This window comes from Condylura cristata, unplaced genomic scaffold, assembly GCF_000260355.1.
Source record: "Condylura cristata isolate star-nosed mole 26May11 unplaced genomic scaffold, ConCri1.0 scaffold00017, whole genome shotgun sequence".
Lineage (NCBI taxonomy): Eukaryota > Metazoa > Chordata > Mammalia > Eulipotyphla > Talpidae > Condylura > Condylura cristata.
Window position 1 is genome coordinate 2,678,692 of NW_004567118.1, and position 12,818 is coordinate 2,691,509.

Consider the following 12,818-nt stretch of genomic DNA (forward strand, 5'->3'; position numbering starts at 1 on the left):
CAAAAAGTCTTCTGAGTTATGTTCCAAGGCCTGGGAACAGTGGACAGGAGCACTGGAAGTCTTTGCTTTAGAATCTCCAGACAGCAAGGGAGGGTTGAACGGCAGAGCTGCCATGCGAGGCCTTGAGGCCTCTTTGTGATCTGTTCACAGTTCCTGGCAAATCAATCTGCAGGCCTTGCTGAGGGCTCCCCAATAACCAGTAAGGGCCAGGGAACTGTTTTTGAAATGGGGAAAGTGGAGGAAATTAGGTTTCAGGAGTAAATTCTATTGGAGAGCCCAAAGAAATATTTACCAAAAGTTACACCGACTTTTCAATTACTAGGACACAGTGAGGTCTACAGCTACTCCCCCTTGGTTTCTTAAAACCAGGAATGCATAAGTGCAGAATAAGCTGCTGAATCTGATCAAGGAACTAAGAGGGCATTAAGTCAAGGTGCTTTTTAAATTTTTTTTTTTTTTAAAGAAGGAGGTGGAAAGAAATTTGTGACAAGTTCAGAGGGCATAAGAGTGCTTTTAAAAGAATGTCTCTTGGGCATGAGTTAATCTTTAACAACTAGAAGGCAACAAAGCAGAGTCCCTGGAACCAGTCTTTATTAGTTAAAGTTTATACATCATTTAAAATCATTTTCTTCTGGTGAAACCTGACCCTAATAACATCATCAGAAGGCTATTCGGTCTGGGATGTCCCTTTCTTTTCTCAATCTGAACTTGGGTAGTAAGACACGATCAAATTACAACTTTTTTTCATTAGTAACCAACAGAAATTAAAACAGTTTGTATCCACAATATTGCACACTGAGTTTTATGTAAAGAGACATCAGGGAAGTATCTCATCTCTTCTCGACTTTCTCTGTAGAAGTCAAGTCCAGGCTCAATTGTATTAACCACCAGTGTTGCACCATGTCTTAACTATGTTCTTTCTTTCTTCATTGAAGAACGTGTTTTATTTTACTTGGTCCTCTCCCTGGTGATTTAACAACAATGTTAAGCGCATATAGAGCCTTTGGGGTGACAGTTTGTTTACCAGACTCTTACAATAGGTGGCTCCCTGCCAGACCCCACCTCTCTTATCACCCACCCCAACTATGTTTACACTCTCCATTTCATCCTGTATTTAATGATGTCCCCATCTGTGGGTACCTAGTAACATACCAACTCAGGCTCTACAGAAGGCCTGAGGCCAAGAGCACTTTTACTCCTGTGAAGCCAGATGCAATGTTTCCAGTTACTTTAATGAGTGGAACTTGTGGTGGGGAAAGGTAGATTCGAGAGCATGAATCTCCTACTTCAGACAGAACTGGAAGAGTGTGAGCCACTTGCACAGCCATGCTTGGCTGCTCACGTGCTGATTCTCCTCTTTGTTTTATTACCTTTGTTTTATTTCTCAACCCAGCACTGTTAGCATTTGGAGTAGGGTAGTTCTTTGTCATGGGGCCTGGTAGAATGCTCAGCGTCTTGCTTGGTTGCTAATCCCACTAGAAACCAGTGGCATCCCCTTCGGTTGTAACAACCCCAAACATTTCCAGATGAGAGATAATCACCCCCCCCCCAGTTGAGAACCATTGGTTTATTAAATATTTGGTATGAAAATAATGGTATCTGGGCAATAGCTTGAGAGTCTTCTCTAGCTATGAAGAGAATGGAAACTTCCAACTTCATCTTCCTTCTGCTTCCCAGTGGTCTCAGCCTAAATAAAATAAAACTTGAGGAAGGTCTCCATTTCTGATGCTTCCCCATCACGACCAAACTCTCCTCCACCTGATAGGAAAGAAAGGAAATTATTGAAATCTGTAAAATGTCAGGTTCAAAAGTGACAAGTTCAGGCCATCGGTTATTGTGTAGCCTGTAAGTGCCATATGTGGGTGGAGAGCTGAACCAGCTACTTGGACTTCAGAACTGGCATAAGTTCCATTTTAAAAGGGTTGTGGAGGAGGCATTCTAGAGGGGAGTCAGAGGAGATGGATGGGGTGTTGCTCATTATGGGGAGTGAAAGCGTGAAAGAAGGCAGAGATGGAAAGGGGCCCTTAAGGGTGGAGTAAGAGCAGAAACCCACAGGCGTCCCTGTGATTCTGGTCACGGAGTGAAATCTTCCTGAGTGGAGCAGATGTCGACATTTCAACTATAGGAGGAGGTCATTGTGACCCAAAACAAAGCCCAACGGGCCGTCTCCAGTTTACTACAGAAGTCACCGTGACCCAAAACAAAGTCTTGTGGGTGCCTTCATGGGGCAGAGTAGCCAAAAGGCGGAGAAGGTACAGGAAGGGGTGAAGGAGGAGGGACAGGAAGGGGTGAAGAGATAAGAGGAGAGGGTGGCCGTAGCGTTTAGGAGTCAGCAGTCTGGTTGGGGTTGGGAGTTTTTTTTTTTTTTTCCAGATTTATTTATTCATGCTTACAGAACTGGGATACAGGCCAGAGGTGTGGTGGGTGAGCGCATTCACCAGAGACAGAGCTGGGAGCAGAACAGGCAGATTGACAAAGTACACTGCTGAGCATAGCAGTGGACAGGCCAAGAGAGGTCTGCCGCTCCATGTGGGTCAGCTCCCTGACCGGGGATTGAACTTGTGCTGCAGTGGCTTGGGAGAGCTTCATATTGCAGTGCTTTAACCTGTTGTGCCACCAGGGAGAGCCCGGGATTTGGAGTCTTTACCTTGAACACTGGCCTGTGGATGTGGCCGGGTGAGATGGCAGAGGCCCTTGTCTGACGGCTGGAAAGGCAGCTGTAGAACAGGCAGCGTGAGGAGTAGCAGACTTGAGTTTGCCATGGGACTAGGGCAGTCTTTCTCCCCTCATGATGCTGCGGGGTCTGTATTCCTGTATTGGGAGGAGGACCCGGGGTCGCTTAGGCCTTAGGCCTTAGTGAGCTCAGAAGGTTCCTAGGTCCTCATAAGTGAAAGGAGGGAAGGGGAGAGGGAGAAGGGGGAGAAAGAAAAGAATAAAGGCCTGGAGGATGAGGGGGATTACAGGCTGGGGCCTAACTCTGCATGCTCCTCTGGGGTTTCAGCACCAGAAAAGAGAAGAGGCCGAGAGGATTAGACCGAAGTAGGCTTTATTTGATCTGTGAGGAGCAACTCCCAGCTCAGCAGCGTGAGAATTGCAACCTGAAAGTGGGAGAGCGGGTCCCTATAGTATCAGGCTACAGCCAGAATTTTTTGGTGCAGGAGCAGAGGGTCTCTTCTGCCAAGGGGTGTGCCAGGGGACTCTTGGAATTCCTGGCAGGGGTCTCTATTGGCATTCTGATTTATTTATGTATGCATAGAGAAATGGGGTACAGGCCAGAGGTGCTGAGAGGATTCACGGGGACAGAGTGGGGTACAGAACAGGCAGACTGACGAAGTATACTGCTGAGGGGAGCAGCCAGCGAGACAGGAGAAGTCTGCTGCGCCATGTGAGTCACCTCCAGGGTGGGGGATTGAATTCGCACTGAGGTGGCTGCGGCTGGCTGGTAGTGCTGCGGTCTAACCCGTTGCGCCACCAGGGAGGGCCCTCTATTGGCATTCTTTACTGCCATTCTTTACTGTGCCGTCAGCTTATCTCTAGTTTAGTTTGTTTCCAGGGCCTCGGAATGAGGGCCTGTATATGCTCTCATCACCCCAACTATTTTCTAAATCTTCCTCATTCTCTCCTTGAGGAATGAGTACTGTAGAGATCCCCAAAGGAAACCTGTAACTAAGAGGAAATGTCAAACTCTTTCAGGTGAAAGTGCCCAAGGTGGGCAGAATCCTCCTGTCCAGGTCTTACATTTTTCTTAACATGAATTAAGTTCAGCCACTCCCAAATCGAGGTGTTAACTGCTTAATCTGACAGTCATTTTGTCTGGGGTCACTTGCCCTTTGGAAGTTGATAGAAGCACTGTAGATAGCCAACGAGAAAGGGCATAGTTCTGGAGATAACAGTCTGGCAGCCTGCTGACAAGGCGTGGGGGCTGCTGTATCAGAGAGAGGGGGTGCTCCCTCGGCTCTTCCTGAGCCCGCGCTGATAACAGTGAGGAGTGTGGACTCCACCTAAAGATCCCAGCCAGAAGCCGCTGAGGCCTTGGGGCAGCGTGAGTGGGTTTCAGTGCCGGCTGTGGGGAGAGATGATGTCATTGCAGTCGTGGTTCTGGGGGAAGGCAGACACTGGCAGTCTAATGGTGTGATGGAAGTAGAGAAAATTGTTTTATGGTCCTTGGACTATCAAATCAATTAAGCTAAATGATACCCATCAAAATCTCATTAGAGCTCATTACAGAGGGTGGAGGAAATAAAGGGCAGCAGCTGTTGGAAGAACTGGGGTCATGGGATGTAGGAGATTAGAGAGACAGGTGCAGAGGAAAAGGCGACATTCTGATGACTAGCTTTGTCCAAGGGTCCCAGATCCATTCACAATGAAGGGAATAGACTAGATTTTCACCCCTCCTTTTTTTTTTTTTTTTTTTGCTTTCGGAGAGAAAGAATTGAAGAAAATAAAGAACTAGAATCCCTGAATGTGTGAAGGAGCTGATGAGGAGTCCTACCAGCCTGTAAACACTGGTGTGGAGTGAGCTGGTCTGAGGCAATGAAGGTGGGACATGACGGGAGAGAACATGAGGACACAGCCAAAGGAGTGGTAAAAAAATCTGCTGTCTGGAAAATTACTGTCATGCTAAAAGAAAAAAGAACAAAAAACAAACAAACAAAACCCAAACCCATAAAAACACCAAATTATTTCTTGTAGTTGCAGTTCTGCCCTGGAAAGACTTGTGGAAGGAAGAAAAGAGAGCAAAACATAATTAGGAGCAGGCCACCTTGAGCAGCCTTCTAGCTGTGACTTTAATATGGTTCACAGACTGGTGCTGATTCAAATAAGCTGGCTCTACAGTTCACTTAGGTCTTTGGCTTCTGTTTCAACAGTTGTACGCAGACACAGCAGCCCAAGCAAATGCAGGAGACAGCAAAGGCGAGACAGGTCTTGACTAAGAACCAGGGGATCTGGAGAGAGTTTGCCTACGTGACTTGAGAATAGAAAGCACACTGGCCAAATAGCCTTCTGATGACGCTGTTAAGAATTGATGGGAAATGGCATCAAGAGGTAATGAATAAAAGTCACTTCCACTAGAGAACCAAGAACTGTTTCATCTGGAAGAGAAACCGCAATTGTCTAGTCCAGTGGTGGACAACCAGAGCCCACATCTAGCTTCAGAGTAAAAGATGAAAAAGCCAAAAAGCTCCTGCCAGGTGACTGCTTCTTAATAAAATAAAAAAGTTTATAAATATTTATTTTTTCTGAGTTTACCCTTGCTTTGAAAAAAGGTTTCCTATTAATTCTATTCATTTTTCTCATTTCATAGATACAAAAATGTCACCTGCATATGTACAATCTTTTACTTTTCTTTTTAAGATTTATTTATTGATGCATACAGAACTAGGGTACAGACCAGAGGTGCAGGGGCCATGAGAGGCTTCACCAGAGACAGAGCGGGGAGCAGGACAGGCAGATCGATGAAGTACACTGGGAGGGGAGCAGCGGGCGGATGGGCCACCTCTGGGGCTGGGGATGAACTTGCACTGACGTGGTTGCAGCTCGCTTGCAGTGCTGCGTCCTAACCCCTTGCTCCACCAGGGAGGGCCTGACCTTTTACTTTTTCATCTTTTACTCTGAAGCTAGATGTGGGCTCTGGTTGTCCACCACTACACTAGACAATTGTGGTTTCTCTTCCAGATGAAACAGTTCTTGGTTCTCTAGTGGAAGTGCCTTTTATTCATTACCTCTTGATGCCATTTCCCGTCAATTCTTTTCTTAACAGCGTCATCAGGCTATTTGGCCAGTGTGTTTTCTCTTCCCAAGAGGCTCTTGAAAATTCTTGAATACAAGTGATATTATTCTACTCTATCTACACACATTTGTCTGAAAATCATCTGTCCTGGTACAGCAACTACTACAGTATGAAGTCGATAAATATTTACAATTTAGCAGCTAATGTGATGATTCTCAGAAAAAAAAAATCCACAAATTTTGACAGGATTGAATCAGGCTTGAAATTCAAACACCAAAACACCTGAGTGAAGAGCCGTGCCTGGTATCTTGGGATGAATCAGTATCTGTCGCTGACAGTATCTGTCAGCATCCACAGGGCACATGGCTGAAGGAGGTGGAGGACAAAGCGTGGTCTCTGGAGTCAGAGTGTCTGGTTCTTAACTGGCTCTACTATTTTGGGCTAGATGCCTAATGCCTCATTGTCTATTCACATATAGCATGAGGGTAAATTATAGCACCCGCACCACAAAGATGTTGGGAGAATTGAGTGAGTTTATTATATAAATAAATAAAATAAGCCCTGAGTTTGGCACAGAGTAAGCACTTAATACATTTCATCTGTTATTGTGTATCCTTATAACCCGGTAGTGCCCAGGCATAGGGACACTGTCTTATTGTGGAGTTCTACTGCAAGGAACCTGCACTTGGTCCTTGACAGCAAATCCATCATCAAGGATGGGGGCCATGCCTAAATTATGAGTATCAATTCAGACAGAAAAGACCAATTTCCTTCTTCCTTGGTGAGACCATTAGAATCCTCAAAAAGAGGTGATTTTGGTGATCCTCAAAAAGAAACCAAATCAAATAGAAGGAATTAACTTTCCTTAAATACACACAACTAGAGTCCTGGAGTCAATGGAGAGAACTCACTCTCAGTGGAATGCGCCAAGGATGAAGTAAATCATTCAGTAGAGAAAATGCAGAAATTTCTTTGAGCACTACTTCCTGCTGGGGTTTGACTTGTTTGGACTTTAACTGCAGCCCAAAGCACAGCTAACACTAGATTACTGGACTCCAGAGCCTGCCCAATCTTGTTCTGCTGCTACGATTCAACATGCCCTGATTGCTTAGTTTGGTGATCACTCTGCTTTGCTCTTGCAATTTGATCCCATAGAGCAAATCATGCTACCGTGTGGCCTGGTAATTAATGTTCAATCTATGCAACCTTGGGTCTTTCTGGCTCTGTGCCAATGTTGTGCCTATCTGTGACCACGTACGTCTCCTGAGTCCTGAGCCTATGGCGATGACTGGCTGAACCAAAACAGGTAACTAAAGCATCGATAAACAAAAAACAAACATAAATATACAGAAAGCAGATTATTTGTTTAGGGAAAGAACTCAAAATTGAGTTGAGCCAGAGTTGCAACCTTCAGATGACACTGCCTTTAAGATATAGCAATCAACAAGACTTAGCTCTTAAACAAAATGGTGTTTTAATAAAATACTGTACACATATATTTTTCTTTTCAAAGATGTTATAACCAGGATGGTAGGTGTGGATGAGAATATATGATGTACTAGATGACCAGTAGCAAAAACAAGGCGTTGCAAATAAATAGACATTAACACATGTTTAAGGTATATTCTGCAGATTAGCTGGATTGGAGAATAGGCAAGGAGGAGTTGGCTTTTCCTTTAAGAATGTGTTCTTGGTTGCCCTGGGATAGAGAGAGGACTCGTTCCGGAGTCAAATGTAATATTGGAGTGACATTCTGGAGAGAGGAATCCTTGCCTCTCCTTGCCTTCTCCTGGCCATTTTGCTTAAGATCTCAGAACTTCACTGAACATACAAAAGTGCCACCACAGAGTCTCCTGTAGGCATCTGAGCATCCAGCAGGGAGAATGTAGCCAGTGGAAAGTTCAAGGGAAGGCAGAGCTGGGCTAAGGAGGAAGAGCCAATGTGGTAGAAGAGAAGCTGCGTCGGAATGTGATAGGGGTAGCAAGGGGGCAATAAAATTGGCCAAGGACACGGCCCAAGTACTTTACCAGTCACTGTCTGACTCTTTCATCCACACACCCAGTTGCAAGACTACTCAGGCTCACGGAACAACAACAAAGGGATTTATTTAACAAACCAGGGGAAACAGTTACTGAGGCCAATAGTGGCTCTTTACCTCCCCAGAAGCCATGTCCCGCCACTGAGGACTAATAGCCCAAGATGGCGTCTTCCTGCCTTTGTCCCCGGGAGCACACGGCAGCCAGATTCCAAGCCAGGTTCCAACTCACGAAGACAAGAGATGACGCAACAGGAGACCCTGCTGGAGTGGCAGGATGCCCCACACGGCACCAGACAAGCAACACCAGAACAGCAGCTGCAGCGGCTGTATGACCAACTTATAGCCACACTCACGCAGCTCAGCAATGCGCCAGCTCTGGGTCTTTGCCTTTCCCGCTAGGCTGCCACCACAGCAAAACTGACAACACTTTCAGTCGCTTGGCTAATTGCAAAGCCTTGGAACTTTTCCTCTCTGTGGTTGGCTGTTAGAGGCTTCCACATTCAAAGGCCCATAACAGCTTTCTGGAAGATCAGTGCAGTAGGGGCCCAAATCTGCTGACCCCAAATGCTAAAACTCCAAAACCCTTGAATCCCGAAGGCTGAATGAATTCACGCCCACCCTTGCAGCCCCTTATATTACTTATCAGTCTCCCCACCCCCAAATGCCATACTTTGCTTGCATTTCCCCTGGGGCTATCTATCCTCACCAGCATCACCGCCAGTGGGCTTCAGCCACCCCTTACAAATGTTTCTACCTAGTACAATGTCTAGGTCACCACAGTCATTCAGAAATCCTTATAAATACAAAGGCCATGGATGTGTAAGAGAAAAATACAAGAAATAGAATCGCTCCAGGAACTACCTGTTCATTATACTTTAAGTTTGGCCTCCACTACTGAGGGCCTCTTACCTAAAGATTCAAATACAATTAAAGCCATTTAGATGTTATTTGACATGTAATATGCCTGAGAGGCAAGCTTCTAAAAAATCCTCCTTAATGCATCCTTCCTTCCCTAACAAGTCCACTGCTGCTTCCTCCTTTCCTGGGTAAGATTGAGCACAAATGGAAAAGTCAGTTGGGATTTCCAGCCCAGATTGCCAGCTAGTCTTATCTGGAAGTCTTGCTCTTGCGTTTCTGATAAAAGAACCAGTAAGTCTTCAGGGGAAAATCCAGAAAGACACAACTTCTAGCAGATAGGGCTTTCTCAAATAGCCTTCTTAGCTTTCAAAAAAGTCACCTGCTACAATTAGAGTTGCAATGGTGGGAAGGGGGGTCACCTGAGCTGACTCTAGCACCTCTGGCTTCAAAATGGGTTCGCCTCAATCCTTGGTGTGGTCATTGACTTTAAATATAAAGACTCCACATCCCTTACAAAGACTTCTTATCCGACTGGCCCAGGACCTGGGCAAGACAGTAGGGGATAAGACTGACAGATGCCAGGGGCACTAGAGCACTCTTGCAGAAGGACAGGACATAGAAGACAAGCTCGACTTTGGAGGGGGGTTTCAAAGAATCAAAGAGGTGCAGGAAGATGAGGGAGGCCACGATGCAGCTGAGGCGGAACGGGAACCACTTGCTCAGCTTGCCTTTGCAACTCTCCTTGTACATGCTGGAGTTGAGAGCCAGGCCCAGGCCGAACAGCGTCCCCAAGTTCTTGAGGAGGCTGGCAAACGGGGTGGTGTCAATATGGACCCACTCTGGCCGCTCGCACCACTTCTTGGCTTTTTCGAGAGTCCACAGGAGGTCAACACCCAGCCCCTTGAGCAGCAGGTAGAATCCAATGGCAAAACTGAACAGGAAGAAGGTAATGAAGAAATATTTCTTGAGGCTGGCATTGTAGATGCTCTGGGTGTGGCGGAAAGTCTCAGCAACAGCAATACCTGAGCGGAAGGAAGAATGTCTGAGAAATAGCAAGAGTCGGACTCTCATCTAGAAGTGGTTTGGAGCAAGGGCTGAGGCACTGGGTTGCCAGAAACATTGTGGGATGACAGATGCCAGGTTAGAGGTTAATCCCACACTTGACTCTAGCCCATTCTGGCTACAGACGCAGATGGGAGAGTCACCTCATAAACAAGTTTCCTGTTGGGGAATCCTCCTGTCTCTACTTGAATATCCACAGGGTAGAGAACTCACTTCCACTCGGGCAGCCTATTGCATCTTTGAATGGATTTGATTGTCAAAAAGTTCTTTCTTGTCCTGACCGGGAATCTGTCCCTCACCAAGGTCATCTATTGGTCTCAGTTCTTTCTGCAAGATTTAATCAGTTGTAAAGCTAGAGCTCCTGCAACAGGTTGGAGGCTAGTTATGCTCTCTAACTTAAGCGTTGCTAAGCCTTTCATGAAATATGACTTCCAGGCTCTTCTCAAACCTGGAGTCTAGAACTAAATGCTGCATTTAGTTCCGTGGCTGTTGTGAAGCTATTATCTCCTTTGTTCTCAGCATGCTTCTTTGAACGCTCCTGTGTTCTGTTCTTTCAGATCTCCAGGGGGAAATTCCACACTTTCCCTAAGGTTTAATATTCTGATGCCTCCCACAAAGTCAAGAAATTCTTTCTTACACTTAATCTAAATCTTCTCTGGCCCTTATTAACTGGATCTAAGAAAACACAGCTATTCAAAACTCTGAACCTATAAAAAACACCAGCTGTGGAAACCTATTAGGTTTTCAAATGAATTCACTTAAATAAAGAGATTTCCTAGGACACTGTGTGCATTTGTTAAATTTGGTAGATTTCCTTAAACAAAGCAAGGGATCACTTGCAACTGAAGATCAATAAGAGGTAAAGAATGCAAAAAAAGCTTGGAAATTTCAAACTAATTCAATTGAGTAAATTAAGTTGGTGTATTGTAATCTCTCTGGAACACTTTAATCATGTAGATCTGGGCTTTTCTATAGCAACGAACCCTTTCAGATCGCCTGCTGATTATACACACAACATGGTTGGGATACAGGAGTTTTGTCCTAATTAGGGAGGGGTGGAACAGGCAGGGAGAAGGGAGGAAGGCATACTGCCCATACCTGACAGGACCCCGGCAATAACTTGATGGGGAAAATGAGCAGCCAGGTAGATTCGCGACAGACAGACATTCAGTTGCACGGCCCAGAATCCCAACCACAAAATGACGTTCAAGCACCTGCAATGGAAGAGGCCGCCATAACAGAACCAGGGTACAGCTCCTCCAGTAAAGAAAGATCAAGCAGGCAGTGCCAGCGTGAAGTCTGGAGTTTGCAAACTTTGGTGCATTGATGGCATTTTTGTAAACTGAACTTTTCAAAGATGCCTGTGGCCAGTGGGCCAACTGACAATGTGGATGTGAACCTCCCTGTCTTATGGGAGTTTGATAATTAAGGATTTGCACAGTGGCTGCCTAGCCAGAACTTCCTGCAGTAAGAATGGTTTCTTCACTTATTTTATCCTGAATGGGGTGACTCTAGGGTTGGTAGAGAAATGGGTTTTTATTTATCTTCTGCATTTCCTCACTACCTGGACTTGAGAGCCCCCCAACCCCCACCTTGTTTCACTATCTGTAAAACTGGGGGTTGCTCTCAGAAATGTTCTGTAACTATAATGTCCATGCTCAGCAGACATACTTCAACACTTATTGACACCAACCCAAGGTTGGTACCCACGGGATGGGCCAGGTGAGCACAAGGGAGAGAAGAGCTGCATGAGATGTGCAGGGAGAGCCACCTCCTGCCCTCGGGCACCCACACCCCAGTGATGGCTCTTACCGAAATTTGTAGGTTGGCTTTTTCTTTCCCCGAAAGATGGAGAGGGCGGATGTGACCATCACATAATATACACCTGCAGCACCCATGGCGTGGCCAGAGGGACTCCCTACAGGGCAGGGAAGAATGATTAAGTGGATAAAGGGGGAGGCGTTCCATTCAGGGAAACCACTCAGGGGCTTCATCTACCCACACATCTGTCCATCCACCTGTCTATCCATCCACCATTACGGCAACCCACCCACCACTGCAGCTTTCCAGCCACCATTGAAGGCATTGATTTATCCATTTAGTCACTTATTTAACAAATAGCTATTGTGTTTTTACCACAGGCCCAGTGCTGTGGTGGAAGCTTTGGGAATACAGTGGGAAGCCAAACCAGAGACATTCTCCTGGTAATTATGTACAGTCTCGAGACTGTGGAAAGAACCAGCACCCTGGGTGTTTAACTGCAGACCAACCTGTCCTCCACTACATCTTCAGGGATCGTGTCCCTACAGAAGGGGTGTGGCGCTGAGACCCCAGGGGGAGCGAAGTGGTTGGACAGCCCTCCTACCTGAATAATACCTATCTGGCTATAACCAGTTAAATACAAGCAAGTGTGGGATTGGGCTGTCAGCTGAGGTGACACAGCTACCGGGCCCAGCTCTGGGAAGACAGTCAGGGGTTTGGGCGGGTACCACTTCCCTCCCCGCGAGGCTGAGCTTGCCTCTCTGCACTAGAGTTAGACAGATTTCCAAAGTGGTAGCCACATGCTATTGAGGGAAGCCTTGCTGAAATGCTACCTAGTTGAAGGCCATGATGAGAACTCAAAGGAATGGTTTTCCTTTCCCCAAAGACAGCTTCATCTGCAGAGACTGTTAGCAGGTGCCCACATGCTCATGACCTGCCTAGGTGCCTGGTCCCTACAGGGTGGCCTCTCACCGGGTCCAGTCTCACAGGTGACCGGGAACTGCTTGATGAGTGGCGCGGAGGTGTTGCTGTAGTAGTCGGTGTCCAGGACCCACCAGTATGGGCGCTGTCCAAAGAGAATCCTGTGGAAAAGCAGAGCTGGTGTCTGGAGTTACTGAAGGCCTGAGGCCGCACCTTTAAGAAGAGAGACTAGCTTGAGGCGAAGGCCCATGTGATCCCACATAGAAAGCTGATAGCTCTGGCTGCCTTCTAGAAGAGAGGGAGAATTTTATAACACATCTCTAATAATAAGTTTTGATTTTTGAACCATTTGAATGTATAAGATGCAAATACATATAAATAAATTCCTATTTCCAGCAGCTGTGATTATTTTTCTTCTTTATCTTTTTTTTTTTTTTTTTTTTTTTT

General features: G+C 46.1%; 1 protein-coding gene across 1 annotated transcript in view; it reads right to left on the bottom strand.

The window, feature by feature from the left end:
• Positions 1-9,081: 9,081 nt before the first annotated feature.
• G6PC (glucose-6-phosphatase, catalytic subunit) overlaps positions 9,082-12,818 on the bottom strand; it is a 5,844-nt gene continuing 2,107 nt past the window's right edge. The window contains exons 2-5 of the mRNA XM_004684129.1: positions 12,423-12,532; positions 11,502-11,607; positions 10,788-10,903; positions 9,082-9,649 (exon numbers count right to left, since the gene is read on the bottom strand). Coding sequence (XP_004684186.1) covers positions 9,138-9,649; positions 10,788-10,903; positions 11,502-11,607; positions 12,423-12,532 — 844 coding nt within the window. The 3' untranslated portion in view covers positions 9,082-9,137. The remainder of the gene's footprint in view (positions 9,650-10,787; positions 10,904-11,501; positions 11,608-12,422; positions 12,533-12,818) is intronic.